General features: G+C 36.4%; 2 protein-coding genes across 2 annotated transcripts; one reads left to right on the plus strand and one right to left on the minus strand.

The window, feature by feature from the left end:
* Positions 1-1,448: 1,448 nt before the first annotated feature.
* LOC127862730 (golgin subfamily A member 6-like protein 1) lies at positions 1,449-2,279 on the minus strand. The gene has a single exon (XM_052401989.1). The coding sequence runs from the start codon at positions 2,277-2,279 to the stop codon at positions 1,449-1,451; it is 831 nt and encodes a 276-aa protein (XP_052257949.1).
* A 17,980-nt stretch (positions 2,280-20,259) lies between these two features.
* Positions 20,260-25,555, plus strand: LOC127862828 (interferon alpha-inducible protein 27-like protein 2B). The gene is made up of 3 exons (XM_052402091.1): positions 20,260-20,601; positions 21,175-21,821; positions 22,090-25,555. The coding sequence occupies exons 1-3, from the start codon at positions 20,511-20,513 to the stop codon at positions 22,270-22,272; spliced, it is 921 nt and encodes a 306-aa protein (XP_052258051.1). The 5' UTR covers positions 20,260-20,510; the 3' UTR covers positions 22,273-25,555.
* Positions 25,556-26,188: the final 633 nt, after the last annotated feature.

Genomic DNA, 26,188 nt, shown 5'->3' on the forward strand with positions numbered 1-26,188 from the left:
GTATCTGGCGTCCATGAGAGCAGTACCTTTGCAGGTTGCAATTCACAGAGGACGGTTTAGGGATTTTAATGGGTTTGGCTGACAAGTTGAAAGTGCGGACAGGAACTCTGGCAGTATTTCCTCGGTTGTCAAGGCGAACAACACGCGGGCATACACCAATTCGACTTGACGCCTTATCTGATGGCTCAGTAACAGCGGCCGAATTCTTTGTTGACTTCCGAACTAAACCGGATATCGTCATCGTATCGTTCAGTGGTAGTTGTACCGAGGATTTGTTCGTAGAAATAACCAAGCCTATGTTCGTCGCCAGAGACGTAGCCATTACAGCTGCTTTCCATTCCTCAGATAAGTTTTCTAGTGGCAGTAATTGAAGGTGTCGTATCACATTGGTACCGATGATGACTGGCACACTGATATTGTAATCCGTATTGGGCACTACCAAAACGGGAACTCAATGTCGACGTTTGTTAGTTTAAATGTTCCTTTTATGCTGGTTGATTCTACATGGATTTATCGGGGTTTGCAGTATGATAATTATTCCGGTTATTCTGATAATAATTGGGGCGTCTCCTGTATCCGCCTCTCTGGAACCCTCTCTGTCGGTATTCGCATGTATTATTCGCAGCTCTATCATTGCTTATCTTCCGATCTGTCTGTCCTTCCTTTTTCAAGTCTTCCAACTTTCGATCGAGCTTCTCAATTTTCTTCATAAGCTGTTGCATTAATTCGTTACTTTGACACGAAACTGTCTCAACAGCAAGCGGATTCCCTTTCCCTATCTTATGTCTGTTATCGTTGTCCTTTAGTAACTTCACCTCGAATTCCTTTTCGCGTACCTTATTTCGTAGTTCCTCATATGTTACATTATTTTCGAAGTGAACCCTGGTGGCATTTCTTAATTCTTCGCTCTTGAGGCCTCTCCAAAACGTTTTTCTTAGCATGAACCGCCTCTCTTGTTCATCAATCTTGGACTTTCTGATTACTTGAAGGAGCATTTCTTCGAGTCGTAAACCCCACTGTGTAACGGACGCGCCAGTTTTCTGTTCTGCACTGAGGAAACGGGATAGAAATGTGTCGGAACTGGCGACATTTCCGAAATTGTCTTCTAGTTCGGTCAAGATTTCACCAACCGTCGCATCAGCTTGCATATGAAGCATATTTTTCTTGTCTTGCCCTTTAAGTGCTCTGTAAAGGCTTTGTTTGACAACGTGTTCAGCATATATTACTTTCACACTGTCTACCTCTAGTTTGAAATCCTCGAAAGAAGATTCGCTTCTTGGTACTGGTACCTCTCCTGAAAATGACGAAATGTTCAATTTTATTTCTGATGAATCTCTTATACCGTCTTTTCTTATAAGCGTTTTGTCGTAGCTTAAAACGTAAGCATCTGGTAATCTGGGTTCTAATGATGCCGTTTCTTTTTGAAGAGCTTCGATCTTCCGCTGAAGCTAGTCAATTTTCTCTTTACTGCACTTTTCAAGCACAGATGCATTGCCCACTGTCTCATTTCGTTCATTCTTCCAATAGCCCTCCGTTATACGATTCTCTCGCATCTCCAGTTTGCATTCAAGCTTCTGCATCCTCTCAGATAATGAGATTTCCATATCTCTTAACTTCATTTCTTGAGATAATAGTCGCTCTTCTCTCCTATCAAATTTCTGTTTCATTTCTCGTTCCTTTTGCTGTAAGTCAAACTCTTTCGGTTTCCAATATTCATACATATGCTCTTCTCTTCCCCGATATTTGCTTTCGCGGTCCTCTAACTCCAGAAGCCGCTGTCGTAACTCTAATTCCCTTTCTGTACGTTCATTTTCATCTCTGTTACGGATAATGTGTGCTTGTCGTCCGAATCTGTTGTCTGTTTCCGTCTCTGGTTGTTGTGCAGACTTGTGATGTTCAAACGTCTTGGTTTCCGATTGTTCGGTGTCACCAACGTACTCATCAACTGTTACGAGGTCACCGACAATTGATCCAAGGCTGTTGATTCTGTTCCGTATTTCCATGCGTGCCTCTTCTAGAAATATGTCCAAATCTTCAAGATTCTCTCCCTCGTGTAATGGAACATAAGACGAAACACGTTGTTGTCTGGAACTACTCGTAATTCGCCCCTGTGTTCGTAATGGGGACTCACATGCATGGACAGATTCATTCAGGTGAGTATGATTCCTCTCCTGGATATAGTGTCTACCGTGCCTTATTTTTTCCATCTCTTTTTCTATATTTCTCCTCTGCAATATCTCCTCTCTTTCAATCACATTTCTAAACTGTTCTAAACTCATCGTGCGAGCCTAACCTGTCTACTATCTATACTCAATACTTATATCTATGTACTTATGTAGAGGCCTCTTTATACTAATCAACAAATAGCACTTCTACCAATAATTTCTATTCTTTTAAGATAAAACTATCTCCTTAAAGCACTATATTCTCACAGCAACCTCACAATATAAACGAGTGTCAATGCACTATCCAGACTGAACGGCGAATTCAATCCTGGTAACGTAGAATGAAGAATCCTGACGTTGACGTGCGTACGCAAAAGTTAATGTGTGCACATTTATACCGTGAATGTCCCGGAAACGGTTTCTCTGTGAGCAGACAGACCATAGAACGTTCAGCAAACGCGTTTCTCACTAAACAATCCCAGTTCAGTCGACTGCCTCTTTGGGAATAACTCCCAAATATGTCTCTACTATGTCAAATAGCAAAGGCGTAGTTGGCCAATTTGAGCAAAGTATGATGCTCGACGATTCAACGTTAAACAAAATACTTCAACCCTTGTTTTTCCTGAATACCACGAAGACTTGTTGGGCGCCAATGTTACCGGTAGGTTATTTTGTGGGTTCGATCGTGGAAGAAAACTCAATTTGGCTGAAATATATATATTAATTAATGATATTAGAAATCATTAATATATCAAAGATGTAGAATCTTTGAACGCAAAGCATCGAATCTCACTTACAACAATATTAATAATAGACAAATACAAGTAATGCATGATCCGACGGTGATCATTAAAATACAAGCAATAGAATATATAATTAAAACAACGAAACATAATAAAAATACAAAACACAGTTACCTGAAATATATATTTATTAATGATATTAAAAATCGTTAATATATCAAAGATGTGGAATCTTTGAAAGTAAAGCATCGAATGACTATAGCAATCATTTGATGCACGAGAAAAGGGAAGGGTGATCTTATCTTTACCTAGAGAAAAACGACTTTAACGACTAACGACTTTAACGACTTAATCGAATAAACAACTGACTAAATTTATATTCCCATCGAATACTCGTGAAATACGTTTTAAATTAACTTAATGTACAGATATTGGTTAAACAATAAAACAACACAACACAGTTTAGTTTAATATTTATTTCATAAACTGCATACATTACTTTATAATAAAAATTGACCATTAACATAGAGACCATGTATTTAACTTTTTGCATAATTCCAAGTATTTTTAATGACATTTACCGTTTGAGCTGAGTGTATGGCCAATGTGTTTATGGTTTTCTACTAAATTGATCGGTACATTATTAAATAAAAGATGTGGGTGGAAAAACAGCATGGTGTAATTGAAATAACAGAGCCATAGTTTTATGTGTATTTAAATATACGAGCCATTGTTTTGCCCAGTTACTTATAACTTGTAGGTCATGGTTCAGAACAATATCAATGTTAGACATATTTGAGGTAGTACAAGAAAGGGATGTGTCATCGGCAAAAAGGCGGGCAGTACATTGAATGTGTTTGACTATGTCGTTTACATAAACAAGAAAAAATAATGGGCTATGAACATATCCCTAAGCAACACCAGCATTTAGCTCTAACGTTTGATACATGGATGCCCCAAGCACGACTTTTTGAATGCGACTCCCTAGATAATTTTGATACAATTCATTAAATTTCCATCAAGTCCATTTTGTTTTTGTTTTAAGAGTAGTCCAGTGTTCCAGACGCGATCAAACGCTTTTGAAATATCACATAATACATTGCATGTGAGTTTTTTTTTTCATCAATACCTTGTGTTATTTGATCAAAAATATCGATTAATTGAAGGACTGTGGAGTGACCTTTTAGGAAGCCCGACTTGTTAGAGTATATCACTTTGTTAGCAAGCATGTGGTTATATAAATGTTTATAAACTACCCTCTCCATCAGCTTGCGTACGCAGCTTAACTATGAGATAGGACGGTAGACGGTAAAGACAATAAGACTTATGAGGTCACCAACGACGGCTTTATTGGTTATTAAGCATTTTATAACGACTATATTTTTTTTATTCATATATGGCCAGGTTATACAGTTTTGCGTTAGAAATATCAATGAATTGTGGAAAAACACCGGTCGAGTAATTCAAAGACGCAATGGAGGCAAAGTATCTGTTTAAACAGTTGGATTTGTCAATATCTGACATATTTACAATAAGAGTTCCGTAAGAGTCTGTTGACTGTAAGATTTGTGTCAAATTCGGGTGAGAATTTGTTTTTATAAGTTGCTAAAGCGTTTTCCAATATTTATTTATTTTTGGATTTGAAGTGTTTAGTTCATCAAGAGATGTTTCAAGGTTTAAATAAAACTTTTCTTTCGTATACTTTATAATGTATTTAACCTTATTTCGAAGTTGCTTATATTTATTCCAGTTTGTAGTAGTAGGATTATATATAGATATATGTTACGTCTACCTCGTTTACGAGCATTTGTTCTTATAGATGAGTCATACCATGGTTTGTCATTAGGTCGCACTGTAACAAGTTGATTTGGAATACAAAGTTTCATCAGTTCGATTCGTTTGTTCGCAAACATAAAAGTTGCTTCGTTGACATTAGAATCATGGATAAATTCCCAGTTTGTACATATAATTAGATATTGTTAAGTCGCTCAAAAATCGGCATATTTGTACAACCAGAAGTTTCGTTGAATCAGTTTGCTGTTTATTAAAGGAATTGTAACATGAATGGCAGTAGCATGGTGGTCACTAACGGTTTGATAGATACGTATTACTTCGCTGTTCAAACATAAAAAGGTATCCGATATTAATATCGGATCAATTAGTGTAGCAGTATTTGCGGTGACCCTTGTCGCTTGAGGATAACGTTGTGCATATTATACAGTGATATTGATTGAAAGAGGCGAGCATTGTGTTTAAATTGGTCTTCATTTATGTCCCCAAGCATAATAACGTTCTGGTTTAAATCAAGCGCTTTATCAATCATGATTTCAAAAGCATTCCAATAAGTAACATCCGCATTAGGCGGTCGGTAAAAGCAGCAAACCAGAGTATTGAAATTATACAATTTCACTTCTAGCCAAACCAATTGCAGATGGGGATTTTCAAGTTCAAGTAATACGCCTCGATAATAATGATTGTTTAACATAAACTATTAGGCCGCTTGAAGGACTTGAAAAATCCTTCCGAACTAATGAGTGATTAAAATCATCAATTAGAGTCTGCTCGTCGGTGATAACCTCGGTTAAATGGGTTTCCGTAAAACACATTATGTCAAAATGTAGTAAATTATCTTTGATAAAGTCAATTAGTGGCGAATCGATCTTATATTAAGATAAAGTAAGCCCAAGGTATTGTTCTGAGGGCCTGGATTAAGTTCGACATCACCAGACAGAAGTTAAATAAAACGAAAAAGATCAGCGCATACAACAATGAGCGCACATACTAACAACGAATTTAGGTATTTGTTAATTTCCAACTGCGATAATCTTTGCAGACTCGACGGAAGTTGTATCAATCATAACAAAAATTAAAACTGATGGTATATTTTTGACGACTAATCCGTACACTTGAGTTAAAAATTCAAGCAGGCATTCTGTATTGAGTAACATCATTACTCATTGGGTAGTAAGGTTAACAACACAGGAGGTTTAAACCAATCAGACTGTGGAACAAGTTGGCGGCAAAATAGCATTGTTACACACCCGATACGACTCGAATTAGTCTGTTCAACAGGCCTTAGGTTAACGGAGTTAGGCTGTATGGACAGGCACTGGTATTACCATCATACCATAAATAAATAGTCTATTTATAGATAACAAATGAAAAGGGATTAGGCTACGGTATCTCGATCTTCTCGATTATTTATCAAAAATAATGAAAAAAAAACGCCTTTTTAGGCCTTAAACCAATAAAGAATGGAAATATTGGTTATAAATTTATATTTTATTCAATGAAATTAGAACATTTTACGTTTGAATATAATAAATGCTAAAGTGAATCTTGTTACCGCGTGGTTTATTTGTAATACCTGTGAAATGTACAATAGATTCATAATATTGAAAAACACTATGCATTTGTTGATACATGTAGTTAAATTATATTTAAGTATGCAATTATTTACCCATCTATTTATCTAATTATTAATTAATTCATTCATTTATCGTTCCATCCGTCCGTCCGTCCATCCGTGTGTTTGTTTGTGGGTGCGTTCGTGCGTTTGTTTATTGTATGTTTGTTGGTTGGTTCGTTCGTTCTTTGGTTCGTTCCTTGGTTCGTTCGTTTGTTTGTTCGTTTGTTTGTTCTTTTGTTATTTCGTTCTTTTTTTGGTTTGTTCTTTGATTAATTCTTTGTTTTGTTCGTTCGTTCGTTCATTCATTTATTCATTTATTTATGATTTTTTGTTTTGATGTTTTGTTTGTATTTAATTATTTATTCGTTCATTCATCCATTAACTTTTCCATCCCTTCGTCCGTCCGTTTGTGTTCACGCTACAGTGTGCGTTTTTTCATTGGTTGGTTCGTTTGTTCCTGAGTTCGTTCGTTCGTTCTTCCATCCATCCATGCCTTCCTTCTTGCCTTCCTTCTTGCCTTCCATACTTCCTTTCTTTCTTCCTTCCTTCCTTCCTTCCTTCTTGCCTTCTTTCGTGCCTTCCTTTCTTCCTCCCTCCCTCCCCTTCCTTTCTCCCTACCTCCCTCCATCCCTCCCTCCCTTCCTTCCTTCCTTCCTTCCTTCCTTCCTTCCTTCCTTCCTTCCTTCCTTCCTTCCTTCCTTCCATCTGTGCATCCATCCAGCCAGCCAGCCATTTATTCATTCATTCATTTTTTATGTATTTAATAATTATTACTTATTTTGTGTTCAACTTTTTAGCTTTATTTAGTTAATTAAATGCATGTATTTTCTTTTTAAATATATTGATGTAACAAACATACAAAATAAAATAAAATTATAAAAAACGTTCTAAATTGAAATAGTGTAAATTACTAAAAATATATTTTTAATAGAAAGGCGATTAAACCATCCTGGTCATTCAGTAAGATGCTTGATAAATATTAAATTGATATGATTATATGCCATAATGAATGTCTATGTGAATGTGTGTACATTCAAAACTTGTCTGCATGTAAAAGTCTTCAGGGAAATAACATCGGTGAAGTACCGTGGGTGATTTTCACAGTATAATACGAGTTTAAACTCTCACAGACGAGACAAAAATTCAAGGCACGTTATTAAATAACTTAATAATTTATGCGCAAATATGGTTTCTATCACAGCACATACTACATTTGAAATAAACATTCACTTGCAAAACATCTAATTGGAGAGAGATTCAATTATATTCCTTTATTAAATACGATTTTTAGCCTGAACTTATCTGTTGACTTTTAAGTAAGATATTATCTGGCATCTGCCTCCATTGGATTGTTATTAGCTGTTGTATTATTTATTGTAGTGTATGTGTCGTCCTCAGTTAATTCCAGGTGTCTAGAAAATCACTTCTTCGACTTTGATGTCATCTATTCTCTTCAATTAAAAAGTCAACGATTTTCAGACGATTTGTTATTTCAAAGTTGGATTCCATATTATTTTGCCTATGCTTTCTAAACAAACATGTTACAACAATAAAACAGCGGATGTCTACATTGCGAATAAGCAACCTGCTGTGGTGATCCCTTTCTTATCCATTTGAGCGTTAAGTTATCTCATATAGATCAGATATCGGCCGGCTCCCTTATATATTAGCCTGACTTTAATTTTCTGTCGTAAAGTATTGTGGTTAGATTGTCCAATTAAGAAACGAAAGTAGTCATAAATGTGTGATTAGAATGTGTGGAAAGACAACTGCGTCTAAATGAAATACTTTAATACCATATAGTTCAATCGCTGAGAACAGACGTATGCTACATACATAATATGCCAAATGAGCATACATGCCAGACGTCCCGATCTTGGCGGGACAGTCCTGCTTTTAAGGTGTTTGTCCCGATGTGGCACAATTTGTCCCGACATTCGTAAAAAACGACCTATTTTCTATAAGTTAACAATACACTTCACTAATCAGGGTCTGTCTGTGTCATAGGGTAACATTTACAGTTACAGTGTTTTTATAGTCCGTCGATCAAGGCTTTCAATCAATTTAAGAATCATCATTCCCCAGTACTAATCCCAAAGTGAACAGCCTGTAACGCATGAGTGAACATACCATGATCACTATTCTTCATTACACTTTCATCACACTTAGTGTGAAGTTGAGGAATAAAGTGATCTTCATGTGTTACAGGTTTGTTTAACTTTTTATAAAAAGTTATCATATATTTCAGAAATGTTTATTACATATCTTGTTATATTACCATATTACAACCAGCTTTAAATTGTTAATTACCAGTCATCGTGTATAAATTTATGAATAGTTTGCTATCTAACTATGTATTTTAAATAACAATATAAAATGTATAGATTTTATAGATAAAACTTTGATTACACTTAGTGTGAAGTTGAGGAATAAAGTGATCTTCATGTGTTACAGTGGTTGGTTTATCCTTTTGACGGAACAGAATCCCGCAACACGTAGACGAGCAATTACCATATACGTGGACATTGGCGCCCAACGTTTGGATTCTGTCTAGTAACAAGTCTTCAAGGCTTATACTGAAGTTATACTAACTCGAAGTGGATTGTCACTACATATGAAGCCTAGAAGTCTCTGACGGAACATGGACACTGAGTGGAAATTTTGATCGTTCTCGCACGGAAGGCTAGCCTCGACGTTGAGTGATCCTCATCGTTGACCGTCGGGGAATCGATATCCAGTTACCTGTGCAAACTTATGAAATATTACACTTATATGGAATTGTACTTTTGTGCATTGTGGACGTTTCGTTATAATTATTGTTTAGCAATTTATGATTTTTTAAGTGTATATAATTGCGTGACTTATGACATTTTGGATGACTGGTAAGACATTTTATATGTTCCTATTATTGTACTTGTATTAACTTTGTAAATCGTATCTAGTGTTGCTGCGAATATAGTTACAGTTATAGGGCTTTAGTTTTATCTACATGTTGTGCCAAATTTAAATATTGTGTTGATTATTAAGCATATATGTTAATTTAGAACCTACAATTTTAACCGTTATAATCAATTGAGGCTTGCAGGGTTGACTTGCTTTAGTTCATAGAATGACAATAGTGTATAGTAAACAACTAGAAATATAATTGGGTAGTTGAAGATTTACCTTGAACACGCAGCTAAGTGAAATAGTGTTCACATAGTAAATCTTGCACTTATTGATTGTGTACATAGCTTTGTCTAGTTTTAAACCAGGCCATAGCTAAGCATCTTTTGTAAGGTGTAACGGTTTTCAATATGAAAAATATATCTTATCTAGTAACTTTAATAAGTGATTGGAAAAAAATAAATAAGATTGTTATGTTGACAAACAGTTTAGGTAATTAATATATTATCACAAACAATAAAGTATTTAGTTAATAAGCCAATGTCAAATTTGTGTTAGACTTATATTATGCGTTTTTACTAGCATTTCAAGTAGTATAAAGAAATATGTGTGCTTTATGTGTGCGATATGGGTTATACTAATGTTATATCATAGCATGCATCAATGAGGTTATTAGTTTAAAAATATTTACGTACATTTTGTGTAGTGAATATAACACTTGGTCATAATGGAGTCTTTTGACGATAGAGAAATACCAAGACGAGAACAGATAAGAGAGATTCAGATGAGGATAGATGAGGACAGCAAGGAAAAGAAACGGACTGAACGTAAACTGAGGAATAAAAGAGCAATAGATAACAATGATGCTAGAGAAGATTCGGCAAGAATAATTCAACAGTATGAGCGCGATTACACAGATGAATCGGAACGCTTCAGTTACTTATCTGAACTGAACACTATTGACGAATTTCTTAATGAAAGTACATAAAGAAAAGTCATAGAAATGTCAGATGGTATAGGTTCAACAACACGTGAAGACGTAGAAAACACACTTCAAATTCATCGATGATCATATTCAGAGGCTAGAAAACACATTGAGAGAGATACATACAGATGATGTAACATATGTGTCACAACATCCCATTGGTAAAATGATGAATACACACTATTTCAACAGACACAGTCAAACTCATGGAATTGAGGGCAATTCTATTCGAGGCAGAGAGAATGTAGTAGAAAATGAACTGATCAAGATAGAATTTGAACAGACCGAACTAAGAAGTCAATAAAGCAAATATGAAAGAGAGAGTTTGAAATTAAGAAAGTTTCAACTAGAGGAAGAAAAGAGGAAGCAATTCATGTTAGAGACTGAAAATAGGCTTAAACGTGAACTTGAAATGAAAAGAAGAGCAGAAGAGGAACTAAAGAATAGAGTTAAACTTCTTGAGGAACATGAACTTTTGCTTAGTAAAACAAGAAATGAAAATGAAAAGCTTGAAAGAGACATGCTCTCAAAGCAGATAGAGAAAAAGAAATTTAACAAGCAATAAGAATTACTTCGAGAAAAGGAAATGAAATTGGTGAGAACAGTAGAAGAAGACAAACGGGTGTGTTTTAAAGATGACATTGACACACGAGAGGAACGCAGAATTAGAGACGTGGGTAGAAAACACAATCCAACCTTCAATACGTCAGGGAAGTATTCTGGATATGAACTTAAACCTCCACAGGAACAAACAATTAGAGACACGGTTGTTTGTGATAATCCCACTGTTTATAAAGGCAACTTTCCAAAGATACCTACCTTTGATGGCCATCATTTTGATCAATGGATGATGGAGGTCAAATGTGTTATGAAAAGTAATGTCTATCCTGAATACACAATTATACAAGCAATACGGAACTCATTAAAAGGGTGATACCAAACTAGTATTATTAACAATGGAACCATCAGCTAGACCAGAGGAAATTATTAATAAACTTAGTGATATATATGGGAACATTAAAACAGCTGATCGTGTTGCCCATGAGTTCTACTTCGCCACCCAAGGAATGAACGAACCCTGTTCTGCATGAGGAGTGCGATTGGAGATGTTGTTCCGAAGGGCGGTTGATAAAGGAGAAATAGTGGAAACTCAAAGAGATGGAAAACTAAAGGAGCGATTTTGGAGGGGGCTGGTATTCAGAGAGGTTAAAAATGGCGACTAGAGTTTCGAATGAGTCCGATGATACATTTGAAATGCTAAGACGAAAGGCTAGACAAGAGGAAGATTAAAGCAAAGAGATTTAGAAAGAAAATATCAGTGCTGCCGTAACCATTACAGGCTTAAAGCTTAAGAAGTTGAAGTTAAATGATAAAGAAACGAAGAACCAATGTATCGAGAACAATATCCATCGAACCGACAGTTTACTGGAAGATTTGAAGGAAATCGAAGAGGATATAGAAGGAATATGAACATCGATATGGTAGAAATGAAAATAAGACAAATGAGAAAGGAAATGAAACGGCTAAGAAAGAACAAAATCCTTTAACCAGAGGCAGCTTTCATCGGAGGGCACGGTGGAAGCGAAGAGAAATTAGGCCCATTCGAGAGGGACGATTTGAAGAAGAGATTAATTGGAACCGCGAATAAAGATGCTATTGAAATGAACGGCATACGTGTTAAAGCATTAATTGATACAGTATCAATGATAAGTTCGATATCTGAAGAGTTCTTCGAAAACATGGACAATAAACCAGACATTAAGAGTTTAGATGAGTTTGAGCTTCATGTCACAGGTGCAAATGGTCTGACAAGTCCTTACAGTGGTTATATTGAAGCGAAAGTGAAGTTACCCAACAGTAATATGGTACTTCTGACTGTTCCGTTGTTAGTTATCAAACATACGGAATATAACAAAGAAGTACCTGCTATAGTGGGCATGATCATTATTAGAGAATAGGCTCATTTGTATGAAGAAGATGACATGACATATATATATATCAAATGAATGGAATACCGCGTTTGAAATGACAAAGCGTGTCAATGTGGGGTTAGTAAAGGCAACAAAAGACATTACTTTACAACCTATGGAAATTAAAACTATTTCAGGAATAGTTAGAAAATATCGGCATGTAGAAGCAGCTGTTACAGAAGACACTGAAAGTGCAGGTCCACATCAACCTACAGTGTGCCCACGAGTGGTATCGTTAGATAAGCCAGTAAAAACAGCGCGGATTCCTGTGAGGGTTTACAACCTTTCGGCCAAGGTTATGAAAATACACGCGAAATCTTCAATATGATAACTGCAGGAGGTCAATGTTTTGCGTTCTGCACCTATTTTTGAATCTAAAACAGAACACTCTGAACTATTTACCTCAGGATGTCCATTGGCATCAGTCCAACAGCATGTAGCATCGGATGCTGAACAGAAAGACCCTGAAACAACTGAAGCAGAAATCAAGGCGAAATATGGTGTGGATGTGAGTACATCTGTACTAAGAACTGAACAAAATGTAGAACTATTAAAATTGTTTGAAAAATGGAAATGTATTTTTCCGACTTCGCCACTGGATTTAGGACACACAACAGCAGTGAAGCATAAGATTGAAATAATAAATCCGCAACCATTCAAAGAACCGTACCGGAAGATACCACCAGCCTTATTTCAAGAAGTTAAGCAACATCTACAGGATATGCTTGAAATTGGAGCAATACAAGAGTCAAAAAGTCCATTTTTGTCGAATGTGGTGATTGTGAGGAAAACAGATGGTTCAATAAGATTCTGCATAGATTTCAGAAAGTTAAACAACCGCACGAAGAAATATGCCTATGCTATCCAGAGGGTTGAAGATACTTTGCATATATTATCCGGAGCCAAATACTTCCCGAAGATTGACCTTAAGGCAGGGTACTGGCAGGTTGAACTTGAAGAAGAAGATAAGGAAAAGACAGCCTTTCAAGTATGGGGTTTGGGCTTTAACAATGCAACCAGCGACGTTTCAGAGGCTGAAAGAGCGTTGTATGAGCGACCTTAACCTAAGAGACTGCCTAATCAATCTCGATGATGTCATCATTTTTAGCAGTGACGTGAGCAGCCATCTTGAAAGATTAGATAACGTATTCCATCGGTAAGCATAATTGAACCTCAAGATCAGACCAAGTTAATGTGAATTCTTCAAAACAGAGACTACCTTTCTCGGTTAAGTAGTATCGGCTGACGGAATTAAGGTTGACCCCAAGAAAATTGAGGTGGTACTTAATTGGCCAACACCATCATCAACGAGAAATGTCCGGGAATTCTTTGGTTTCGCAGGTTATTATCGTCGTTTTATATGAGGCTTTTCAAAAAATTTAAGACCTTTAAACGACCTCCTTGTGGGACAACCTACAACGACACAGAAAAATGCGAAACCTGCGAAAAAGGGGAAAAAGACAACGTTCAAGTGGGGAGAGTCACAACACAAGGCTTTTGAGGAAATCAAAAAGCAGCTCTGTAATCCCCCAGTGCTTGGTTACGATGATTATAACAAACTTTTCGTCGTTCACACTGACGCGTCATCGTTAGGTCTCGGAGCGGTACTATATCAGCACCAAGATGGCAAAGACCGTGTGATTGCCTATGCCAGTCGCAGCCTAAAAGCAAGCGATAGGTGTTATCCAGCTCATAAACTCGAATTTCTCGCCCTTAAGTGGTCGATCACTGAACAGTTTCATGACTACTTGTACGGCGGGAGGTTCGATGATGTGACGGATAACAACCCCCTCACTTATATACAAAGTACAGCCAAAGTGGATACCACTGGCAAACGTTGGCTTGCAGCTTTATCCAACTACAACTATACTATTACCTACAGGAAAGGTAAAAACCATTCGGATGCTGATGGGTTAAGTAGATGCATTCCATCTGTCGTGATTGAAGCTGTTACACAGTCAGCAATGACAGAAACGATTCCTTTGTCAGCCACGGTGGGAGACCGACAAACAGTACCGGCAAACCCCACACTACATATTCCAGAGGATGTTATTCGGTCCAACAGTGTGTCTTCTAAAGACTGGCATGATGCACAGAATCAGGATCCAAATATTTCACAGGTAGCTGATAAACTTAACAAAGGTACCATACTGGCTCAACCTATGAACCGCGAATTGAAAGCGTACCTAAAGGAATTGCCTAACATAGTTAGTATACAAGGAGTGTTATATAAGAAAACACGAACACCTGGTGAAGAACGACTTCAGCTGTTGATTCCAGAGAATCTTCGATGTGAAGTGTTTCACGCTCTGCACACAGACCTTGGCCATCAAGGAAGAGACCTACTACGGCTCTGTTCAAGGAGCGTTTCTATTGGCCATGACTGAACACATTTATTGCAGAACAAGTCCGGGACTGTAAACGTTGCATATACCGAAAGTCTAAAGGCATCGTCGCCGAAATGACACCGATAATATCGACAACACCCATGGAAATCATATGTATTGATTTTTTTATCGTTAGAACACTCCAAAGGCGGTTACGAAAATAGCCTGGTGCTAACAGACCACTTTACCAGATATGCCCATGCGTATGCGACCCGTAATCAGACAGCTAAAACAACAGCCCGCATCCTGTTTGATAATTGTGTGGTGTATTACGGGTTCGCTGCAAGAATACACAGCGATCAAGGAGCTCATTTCGAATCCAATGTTATTAAGGAATTGTTTCGCTTAGCTGCGGTTGAGAATATAATATATATAAATATATAAATAAAATATAAAAAAATGCTCCTCGCCTGGGAATCGAACCCACCAACAAACGCTAGGCGGATACCTCATCCACTACACCAAGGCGACTGTTAAAATTCAGACACAAATGTTGACTATTTATTTAAAGTTTCACCGGTTCGCGTATTTGCCCAGTCCCTGTAATCTTTTATTAGTGCCCAGTCCCTGTGTTTAGCTATTAATTAAAAGAATTAACTTTGCATTATTGGCAATATATGTTGTAATGAATATAATAGGCACAAATGTGGTACTTATTTACACTAATTTACACAAAAAATCACCACTATGCAAGATATTCTTAAAACAAAAATATATACATGATTCCGTACAATAACTGCTCCTCCCATAAGCGAAAAAAAATGTATTACAGGTCAGAATACACTAAATAGTTTCCTTATAAAGTTCAATGCGAAAGCGACAACTTTAGGCCAAAATAAATGCAACATTTTGCACATAGAGACCCCCATAACCATACCTTTTCTTAAAGACCATTCTAACCGGAATCGATTTATGCAATAAAAAAAGATTTAAAACTTTAAAAAAAAAATCAGTAATTTAAATATAAACATTTTATTTCAACCTTAATTTTCACGATCGGGATATGCACCGAGCATCTTTAAAAATATGATATTTTTTGCTACCATTATCGTAGTTTCATAAAAAAATAAACACATGCAAAAGAATCAATTGCTTTGGTAAATTAACAACTATTTTTTTGTATGTAATTTCGTATTAAATCTTTAAACTAAAGACAGTCACACTTAAGATAATCAATAAACTTTTAATATAAATTGAAACAAAGAAAGAGTCAAATAAATAACCCGTGATATTTGTTTTCGCAGTCTCGTATTGTTAAGCATTAGAAATTACAGTTATCACCATTATTAAAAGCGGCTTTATCGCATTAAGGGTCCAGTAAACAGGACAATGAAGTATGACACACCGACATCAATCACCCTGTCGGCATGATATGTCATAAAGTACCCAAGGCACCCTTCCTGGTCCGTGTATATACCGTCTTTTTCTTTTTCGTTTTGTATTCGACACAACGAAACATGAGAATTAAGGCATAATCGTTTATATTCCGATTTTCTAATAACCGAAACAAAAACAAAGTACGAAAACAAAATTAACTTCTTTTTATCTTTTTTCTGTTGTACTAATTATAAAACAAAATGCGAAATGTATTTCCCTCTTCAAATTTCGTTTCAATCTTCATACAACGAAAATCAGTGATTAAAACTTGGTCTCGTTTACCGTTCTTGGTTTGATATTACGGTTTACAAAAAACGAAAAACGAGTGGCGCTGTTCAAAAATCTATAAATAAAAAAAGATCTTTGCTCTGTGCTGCTGGCTTGGGGAGGTAACTCATTGGTGGCTATTGCGCGTTCTTTTTTCCTTTACATAAGAATACATCACTTATTTCGATCAGGATGGCTTCTTATGTGCATTTTGGGGGGAGGGAAAGACACGCCGTAAGGGAAGAATACGTGGATATTTTCAGTTGTTTTTCGACCAGGATGGCTTCTTACGTGCATTTTGGGGGGGGGGGGGAAAGAAAGACACGCCGTATTAGGGAAGAAGACGTGGATATTTTCAGTTGTTTTTCCAAATTATGAATTTGTCCAAATTGAAATGATAATAATCTGACATCTAAATGTTTCCCAACGTACCGGTATTTCATGTCGATCCAACCGAATTTATAGGGCTATAGTTAGTCTCTTATGACACTTCTTTTTTCTTTGCCCTTATGAAACTTCTTTTTCTTTGCCCCTATACTATGCAAATTCAGTACTAATTTTACAAAAAAACAAACTCGTTTTAGTCCTATAATTAGGGAGAGGTCCTTACATTTTAAAAGCTGTAATAGCGCTTCGCCTGATTCCCGTATTACAATTATTATTAACCCTTAGACCCGAATGATGTTTAAAGAAGAACAAAAATCGGCGGCGGCTGCTAAAATGTCCCCTTTTTACATCACCGTACATAAAATTATGTTTAAGTTGTATTAGTACTGCCAATATTGAAATAAAGAACAAGACACACGGACAATAAATAAAAAGTTGTTTGAAGCTTATGAAATGGTTAAGTGCAAGGTGTCTTAAATATAATTTCTAATTCGTTCGATTAAGTACAAATACATGTACATGTTGCATTTCACAACTGAACTGTGATATGTCTAGTGCTATTTGCTCTGATAGAGTTATAACCAAACACCTTATATGAAACCGTTTTGCGCTTGAAATCATTTTATATAATATTATTAATAATATTTATAAATGTGCCTATTTAATAACTTATTAAAAAACATATTTAATGTTCCGGAAAGAGCGCTCAAGATGAAGTTAATGCTTACAAAAGATTTACCTTCATATACCTTCATATAATATATGCATTGATCCGTAAAATAACTTCTCCTCCTATAAGCGAAAAAAAACGTATTATATACGAGTCGCCACACTTCAGTGCGACGCCAACAACGCCGCTAAAATGACTTTAAATGTTACGGTTCATAAAGAAGGCGAATAGCATGCGTAACGCCTAAAGAAACTTCTTGCACGCGTTAAAACGTTCCGTTTTAGAAAATGGTTGTCTCCTAAAATGGAACTCGAATACAATTATAAAAAAGCTTGTACATCTGTAACTATTCGTGTATGATTTGCAGAGAGAAACGCGCATTCAAGCAAGCGTTGGCTTGCGTGATCTGTTAAAGTGCACGAAAAGTCGAAAAATGTATTATTTTATTCCTTTTATACACATCCAGTTCATGTAAAAAGTCATTCGAAAAGTGGAAAAAAACGTACCTAAAAACATTATTCATAAATTTGTAACAATTTCATATTTGTAACGTATATGGTATTTTAAATAATTGACTTTAATTAGCGTTGATTTTTCTATTATTATAATTTAATGGTCTTGTAATATAATGTTACTAGATCTATTTATTTTCCCATCAGAGTAGCCAATAATAGCTGTCCCAATACTCTACTATTCTTCGTCTATAATTGTCTGCATGTATGTATTAAAAAATATTAAGATCTAAGGGAGAAAATTGCGCAAAAAGATCAATCACGACTTATCTCTCCAAAACAGCGGAGCGCCCCTCGTTTTTCGTATACCGTTTTATCAATTCAAGAACGGTAAATGGAAACAGGCACTGTGTTTCAATTTTCATACATTACTTTTTGTATAATTAAAATTGAAACGAAATATGAATAGAGAAATAAGATTTTTGTTTTGTTTTGTTATTAGTACACCGAAAAACGATACAAAGAACTCAACGTTGTTTTTGTTTTTTTGTTTTTGTTCTGGTTATAAATAAATCGGAATATGAACTAATATATGTTGATTTTGGTTTTTCGTTGTGTCTAATGCAAAATGAAAATGGAAAAGACGGTATATACACGGACCCTTCCTCCTGCTATGTGACGATATCACCAATTGATTTTTGTAACATCATTCAACATTTATTTTGTTTTAACGTGGCAGCATTGAAATAATATGCATTTAATATAATACAGTACAAATAATACAAAATATATAAAGAAATGAAATAAAAAAATAAAACAAATAAAAAAATGATGATGATGATGATGATGATGATGATGATGATGATGATGATGATGATGATGATGATGGTGATGAGGATGATGATGATGATGATGATGATGATGATGATGATGATGATGATGATGATGATGATGATGATGATGATGATGATGATGATGATTACGAACGCAAAAAAGCTCGAACGCACAAACGAACGAACGAACAAACCGACGGGCCGGCCCGCTCGCTCGCTCGCTGACTGACCGACCGACCGACCGACCGACTGACTGACTGACTGACTGACTTAAAGAACTTACGTACGAAAGAACGAACCAATAAACCAATGAATTAGCTCACGTACTCACAAACGGAATTATTAGATAAATAGATGCATAAATAAATAAATAGATGAATAAATAAATAAAGAAAGAAAGAAACACATGAATGAACGCATGAATGAATGAATAAATAAATACATACATACATAAAAAATACATTAATACATAAATAAATACATTAATACATAAATAAATGATTGAATGAAATCCTGTTCTGTTTACAATTATTGATATTTTTTTGGTATTTCATACTTTAATATAATTAAATTACAAACAAATCCCTAGTGTTTTCAAAATAATTAATATATTCACTATCAGTGTGTAATATATTACATCTTAAATTAAAATGCTCTTAATGCATTGAATAAAATATAAATTTAAAACCAATTTCCATTCTTTATTGGTTTAAGACCTAAAATGGCGTTTTCTTTCATTATTTTTAATACATAATCGAGAAGATCGAGATCCCGTAGCCAAATCCCTTTTCCTTCGTTATCTGTAAATAGACTATTTATTTATAGATCTTTGAGTCAGGTTATCTAGAGGCTAACCCCATACTAAATGGTATGATGGTAATACCATTGCCTGTCCGTACAGGCTAACTCCGTTAACCTAAGGCCTGTTGAACAGACTAACTCGAGTCGTATCGGGTGTGTTACATGACTTGGACGTGACTGAGAAAAAAATATAATATATGAGACATGAGAAAGCAGAATGACATGTTAAAAAAACATCTTTCGATAAAAATAACCACAGCAGCAAACGAAAAGTTCAAATTTAAATGACCTTTCAATACGTGGCATTTGCGTTTGAAATTTAAATTGGTCCCATTATAAATAAACACTTTGGACAAAAGCATTTTGGGCACATTTAGATTTCTCCAGGGAAGGTTAAACCGTGTGATTAATTTTCAATATTCAATGATTCGGGTGTGATTGTCTCCCGTTTTTGATTGTAATTCTTGATTAAAGTGCGAAGTGTTTACCGGTGAGCTGGCCATAAAAGTCAGGAACGGAACAACATTAATTAAAGTAAATTCTAAATAATAATTTATGCTTACATTTGGAGTGTTTGCGTAAAAATAATCCTAGGGCTGTTAGCAAGTACATCTCATTTCAATAGGAATCGTGAGCAGCGTAAAAATACTCTCTAAAGCTTATTAGTGCAAAATCAAGAAGGGTAAAACGTGCTTGCTCACCGCCGAAAAAACGTGCTTCTTAGAAGTTGAGGGAACGTAAGTTTTTTATTGTAATTATTGGAAGAGGACGGATCCATCATTAAAATGATACCATGTTCGGAAAAATTTATAAATGCTGTGGAAGTTGCAAAAGTTTTATAATTGGATCCTATAGGACTCGGAATTAGTGTAATATAACCACAACCGACTGCGAGACGTGCTTCTGATTTGCTAAAGCCAATGAACTAAACCAACTATGTGCCCATGCAAATGTTTTTCAACCCAGTGCAAACTCTGCCTACTGACGCGTTTGTCTTGTATACTATATCGTCATATCGCTACAAATATACATTGGTTCCACGCAATCCCTGTTAGCCGCATACATAAGTGAAGTCAGAATCAAGGAAACCTGGCAACACCGAATTCTCTGTCTATTAATAAATATATCTGTGCAGAACAACAAAAACATCACATAATTCTACAACGCATTTCTTTGAAATGTTTTTAAGACGTAGGTCTTTGGCATTTTGTTTTGTTGTTTTACTTTTGAGTGGAAATACGAAGGGTTCAGAAACTACGGATAAATTGGGTAAGTTTCTTTTTTTAAACATATACTTTCAGTTTGTGAACAAGATGGTGTCCAATTGTTATGACCTCATTCCTATCACCACATTTAATTTAAATTTGAATTTTGAATTTTAGTTTGATGTTAATATTATCTTTTTTTCAATAACAATATCATAATTTTGATAAATAGCAAACCATCGAATAAAGCACATGTAGTATAATCAAATTGTTTCTCAGTGTGAATTAAGATTAAATGAGCCGCGTTCTGAGAAAACTGGTTTTAATGCATGTGCGTAAAGTGTCGTCCCGCTTGTATGACATTTTTCGTTAAAATGAAGTCTCTTCTTAGCATAATTCCAATTTAGGTGGAAAGTGTCGTCCCTGATTAGCCTGTGCGGACTTCACAGGCTAATCTGGGATGACACTTTACGCACGTGAATTAAGCCCAGTTTTCTCAGAACGCGGCTGAATTATAATGAAGGTTTTATTCGTCGTGTTCTTTTCTGACCAGGATCCGCATAATTTATCTTTCAAATAGACCGATATTATGTAATATGTGTCTTAATCTGAATGTGTATTTTTTCCCGTAACAAAGTCTTCGGCCATATAAAAGACTTATTGCCAACCTGGGATGAAGCTGGAAATGCTGGGGCGGCCGTAGCTGCAGGTGTGAGAGCTATGAAGGATTCTGTGATGGATTCACTGCCGACATTGGAAGATACTATTAAGGCGGGTGCGAGTGTAGCCTCTGGTGTCAAAGCCATGAAGGATTCAGTGACAGTGTCATTGCCGACTTTGGAGGACGCTGCTAAGACTGGGGCGGCCGTAGCTGACAGTGTCGTAGCAATTAAGGAATCTGTGATGGATTCATTGCCAACATTGGCAGACGCTATTAAGGCGGGAGCGAGTGTAGCCTCTGGTGTCAAAGCCATGAAGGATTCAGTGACAGTGTCGTTGCCCACTTTGGAGGACGCTGCTAATACTGGGGCGGCCGTAGCTGCAGGTTTCAGAGCTATGAAGGATTCATTGCCGACATGGGAGGACACTGTTAAGATAGGAGAAACGGTAGCTGAAAATGTCGGAGCAATAAAGGATTCCCTATCAACATTGAACAACACATCTAAGACGGGCGTTGCTGTCGCCGTCGGTATTGGGGCGGTGGTGGTAGCGCCGGTAGCTCTGTCGGCAGTCGGATTTACAACCGCAGGAGTAGCCGCTGGATCTATAGCTGCTGCTATTCAGGTATTTCGGTATTCACGGCTGACATAAGTTATGTTTTTTACAACGTTGGCCTATGTGGTCATATTAACGTTCCTTTTTGTGTGTTTTTTTTCTTTATGCAATTTGGCTAATTTCTTGTTATAATTATGTATTAGAAATTGAATATAAAATAATATGGGTATTGTGAAGGATAAAGTTAATACCAAGGACTATACAAATGATATTCTCGTTAACATAACAGTTTGATGATCATATTTTATTTAAATCACGGATTTTCTCCGTTCTGCAGAGCCCAGCAGTCGCATCCGGAAGTTGGTTTGCCCTGGCTCAGAGCGCAGGTGCGGTAGGACTGGGATTCGGGACTAAGACCGCCATTTTCGGAGCTGTCACTTCGGCAACTCGTTACGCAACCTCGTTCTGGGATGCAGAAGGAAATCAAAGATGCGAGATTCGTCAAATGCCGAAGCCATGAAACCAACGAAAATCGTTCGGAAAATATCAACTGGAGTCACATGTGCATACGAAAGTGAACTCTGAAAATTCACTTCTATGCGATATCCTTAGAAAGTCTTATCTTGATTATTGTTAAAGGAAACATTAACAGATACGTTTTGTATTGATTTTGTTTTATATTGGTAAGACACTAGAATATTGGTCACTTTGCTATATATTTTCGATAATTCGATGCAAATGCTTGCTAACACTGTTTACACCAACTTCGTCGTGAGTTATAATGTCTCAAAATGTTTACGGACTGTTCACTTTAGTCATTAATAATTTAATACGGCCTATGATTGTTTCATCTTACGATGTGTACACATAGGCGGCTTAGGGAGGGGGCAGAAACGACGTACGCTCCCCCCCCCCCCCCCCACCACCACCACCACAAACATTCAACAAGGGTAAACGTTATTGATTTTTTTCAGTAGTAACTAGAAATGGCGCGGCAGAGGCCGACGCGTATCCCCACGCCGAATGTTTGACCTAGATGTGCCCCAGGGTTGGTAATGGGGCCATGCATAGCTGAGATTGACCGTATTGTCATAAGAGAAGTTCATCATCAATTAGAAGTGAATTGGTGTAGAAATGAAGAAGTTATAGTAAAAGGCAATTTTGGGTGGGTGTGACATATGTGGGCAGGGCGCCCCAGGGTTGGTAATTGTGCCATGCATAGTTGAGATTGACCGTATTGTCATAAGAGAAGTTCAGTATCAATTTGAAGTGAATCGGTGTAGAAATGAAGAAATTATAGTAAAAGGCAATTTTGGGCGGGTGTGGTCTATGTGGGCGGGGCCCCAGGGTTGGTAATGGGGCCATGCATAGTTGAGATTGACCGTATTGTCATAAGAGAGGTTCAGTATCAATTTGAAGTGAATCGGTGTAGAAATGAAGAAATTATAGTAAAAGGCAATTTTGGGTGGGTGTGGTCTATGTGGGCGGGGCGCCCCAGGGTTGGTAATGGGGCCATGCATAGTTGAGATTGACTGTATTGTCATAAGAGAAGTTCAATATCAATTTGAAGTGAATCGGTGTAGAAATGAAGAAATTATAGTAAAGGCAATTTTGGGTGGGTGTGGTCTATGTGGGCGGGGCCCCAGGGTTGGTTATGGGGCCATGCATAGTTGAGATTGACCCTAATGTCATAAGAGAAGTTCAGTATCAATTTGAAGTGAATCCGTGTAGAAATGAAAAAATTATAGTAAATGGAATTTTTTGGTGGGTGTGGCCTATGTGGGCGGGCGCCCCAGGGTTAGGATTGGGGCCATGCATAGTTGAGATTGACCCTAATGTCATAACAAAAGTTCAGTATCAATTTGAAGTGAATCCGTGTAGAAATGAAAAAATTATAGTAAATGGAAATTTTTGGTGGGTGTGGCCTATGTGGGCGGGGTGCCCCAGGGTTGGGAATGGGGCCATGCATGGTTGAGATTGACCGTATTGTCATAAGAGAGGTCCAGTATCAATTTGAAGTGAATCGGTGTAGAAATAAAGAAGTAAATGTAAAATAACCTAAAAAAATGAGTGATAATTTCTGACGCGGCCCCACCCCAACCGCTATAACTTTTGACCCAGGGGTCAGATCAAAATTCCAAATAGTGCAGGGTCGCACATATGCTCATAGCTACCATGTGTATAAGTTTCAAGGTTCTAGTGCTTTTAGTGTAGGAGGAGATAGTGGCCAGGACGGACGGACAGACAGACAGACAGACAGACAGACAGACGGACGGCGGAGATAACCACAATATCCCCACCTTTTTTTCAAAAAGCGTGGGGATAATTAATTAGTTTTAATACTCGTTTATATTTATGTAATTCGAAACGTTCGCTAAATTGCTCTTTTGCGTTGCAACGCTTTATAATTTTCAGGGTTTTAAATCGTCAAAAGATGCATACAATGGATATTTTATAGCATGGCAAATGTTCAGTATTACTGTTTCCTCACAAATATCATAACTTCAACGAAAATTTGCGAATCTGCACAGGTTTCCTTTTTTTACTGGCATCCGTGTGCAGTTTTCATTAATGGAACAGAACTGTGTAGGTTTTAAAAAATCTGCTTTATCTTGTAAGCGTAATGTCATATTTGTCTCAACTTCAAGGGGAGATGATTCTGAACTTATTCTTACGTTGCTCATTGACGATAGGGGCTGAGTACTCATTGATATGAAAACACTGTAAAAGTTTTAATGTGTTTACGACCCCCCCCCCCCCCACCCTCTCACACATATATTTCATGGGCATAATAAAAACAAAAAATGGTTACAATAAAACAGCATACATTTTTGTATTTATTTAAACTAAAATCAAAACAAAAAGTTAACATAGAACACAAATAAAATAATTAGATTATACTGGGGCTCGAACCGTGGGCCTCTCACATATGAAGCGAGCGTGTAACCACTACACTACGGAACCGCTTGAAAAATCACCTTCTAACTAAGATATTAATAAGCTATTAATAGTCGGTTTAAATGTAAACCCGGAAGTTTAAACGCTAGATAGTGAGCGGGGTTAAAGGTCCATACCAAAGGGTCCATATCACTGGCAAGATACGGGTCAGGCCTGCGGCCTTCTATATGTGGTTCTTAAAAAAAACTCTAGGAGGACTTGATAGTAATGAGACTGGGGTGCTGTGATGGTGCTCCTCATTGATAAGCGGCTGCTTCCTTTATCAAGACTCATTATTACAATAAATAATACGTGTCGCGCTTCGCGCTCTATAGCGCCTTTATTAGTAACTAGGTTGTTGCTAGGATATTTGAACAAAGAAGTTTTGATTTTATACAAAACCAGAAAGTTTCACCGGTTCGCGTATTTGCCCAGTCCCTGTGATCTTTTATTATTGCCCAGTCCCTGTGATCAGTTATTAGTTAAAAGAATTAGCTTTGCACTATTGGCAATAAATGTTGTAGTAAATGTAATAGACACAAATGCAGTACTTATTTACACTAATTTACACAAAAAAATCACCACTATGCAAAATATTTTTGACAACAAAAATATTTACATTGATCCGTAAAATAACTTCTCCTCCTATAAGCGAAAAAAAACGTAGTAAATACTAGTCGCCGCACTTCAGTGCGACGCCGATGATATTATTATTATTATTATATGATATGTGAAACTGTAGATTTTCTTCAATGAGAATCAAACGTTGCCTTGTAATCGTATCAAACTAAATTAAGTCAATTAAGTAAAACTGACTTAGTTAAAATTATCACTGTACTCGTGTTAATAAAAAAAATGTTCTGCTATGTAAAAGTTGTATTTCTTTATAATTGAACGCGAAGCTTATATTTATTTAACACGCAAAATCATTTTAGATAATACTCAATTTAGTAGGAAGAATCATACACAACTGGTTTTATAAATTCGTTTTTATCAACATTAAAACCTTTTAAAAACAAGAAAGTATACTTATACTGTAAGCTTGTGAATGAATTTAATGTACGATAATAAAAGTCACTGGCAGCGAGGTGTGGGACATCATAAGTGATTACGCAAGATTGTTTGAAGACAAATGGTGCAAGTTTAATAACACCTGTTACTCTATGTCATTTACATATTTACATGTTCTTTTGGTCGACATATTCTAAGTACTTTGACACGTCAGTATTATGTTTAAAATATTTATGTTCATCCTTGACGTTTTTCAACCAATCATTACCGCCTTTTTAAACAATGATTGACAAGGCGACATTGATATGCTTCAACATAATTCATACATTAACTCCAAAAACAATCCGCTCATTATGTTCCGAATAAATATAGGTTAATTTAATAACCTTTAGCTCCTTGAATAAACGAGCTATGTCACGCTGCTGTCAAAAACTGTCATCATAACATTTGCTAAATAGTATTACATATTTATTTATACAATTTTTATG

Source organism: Dreissena polymorpha, chromosome 16, assembly GCF_020536995.1.
Source record: "Dreissena polymorpha isolate Duluth1 chromosome 16, UMN_Dpol_1.0, whole genome shotgun sequence".
Taxonomy (NCBI): Eukaryota; Metazoa; Mollusca; class Bivalvia; order Myida; family Dreissenidae; genus Dreissena; species Dreissena polymorpha.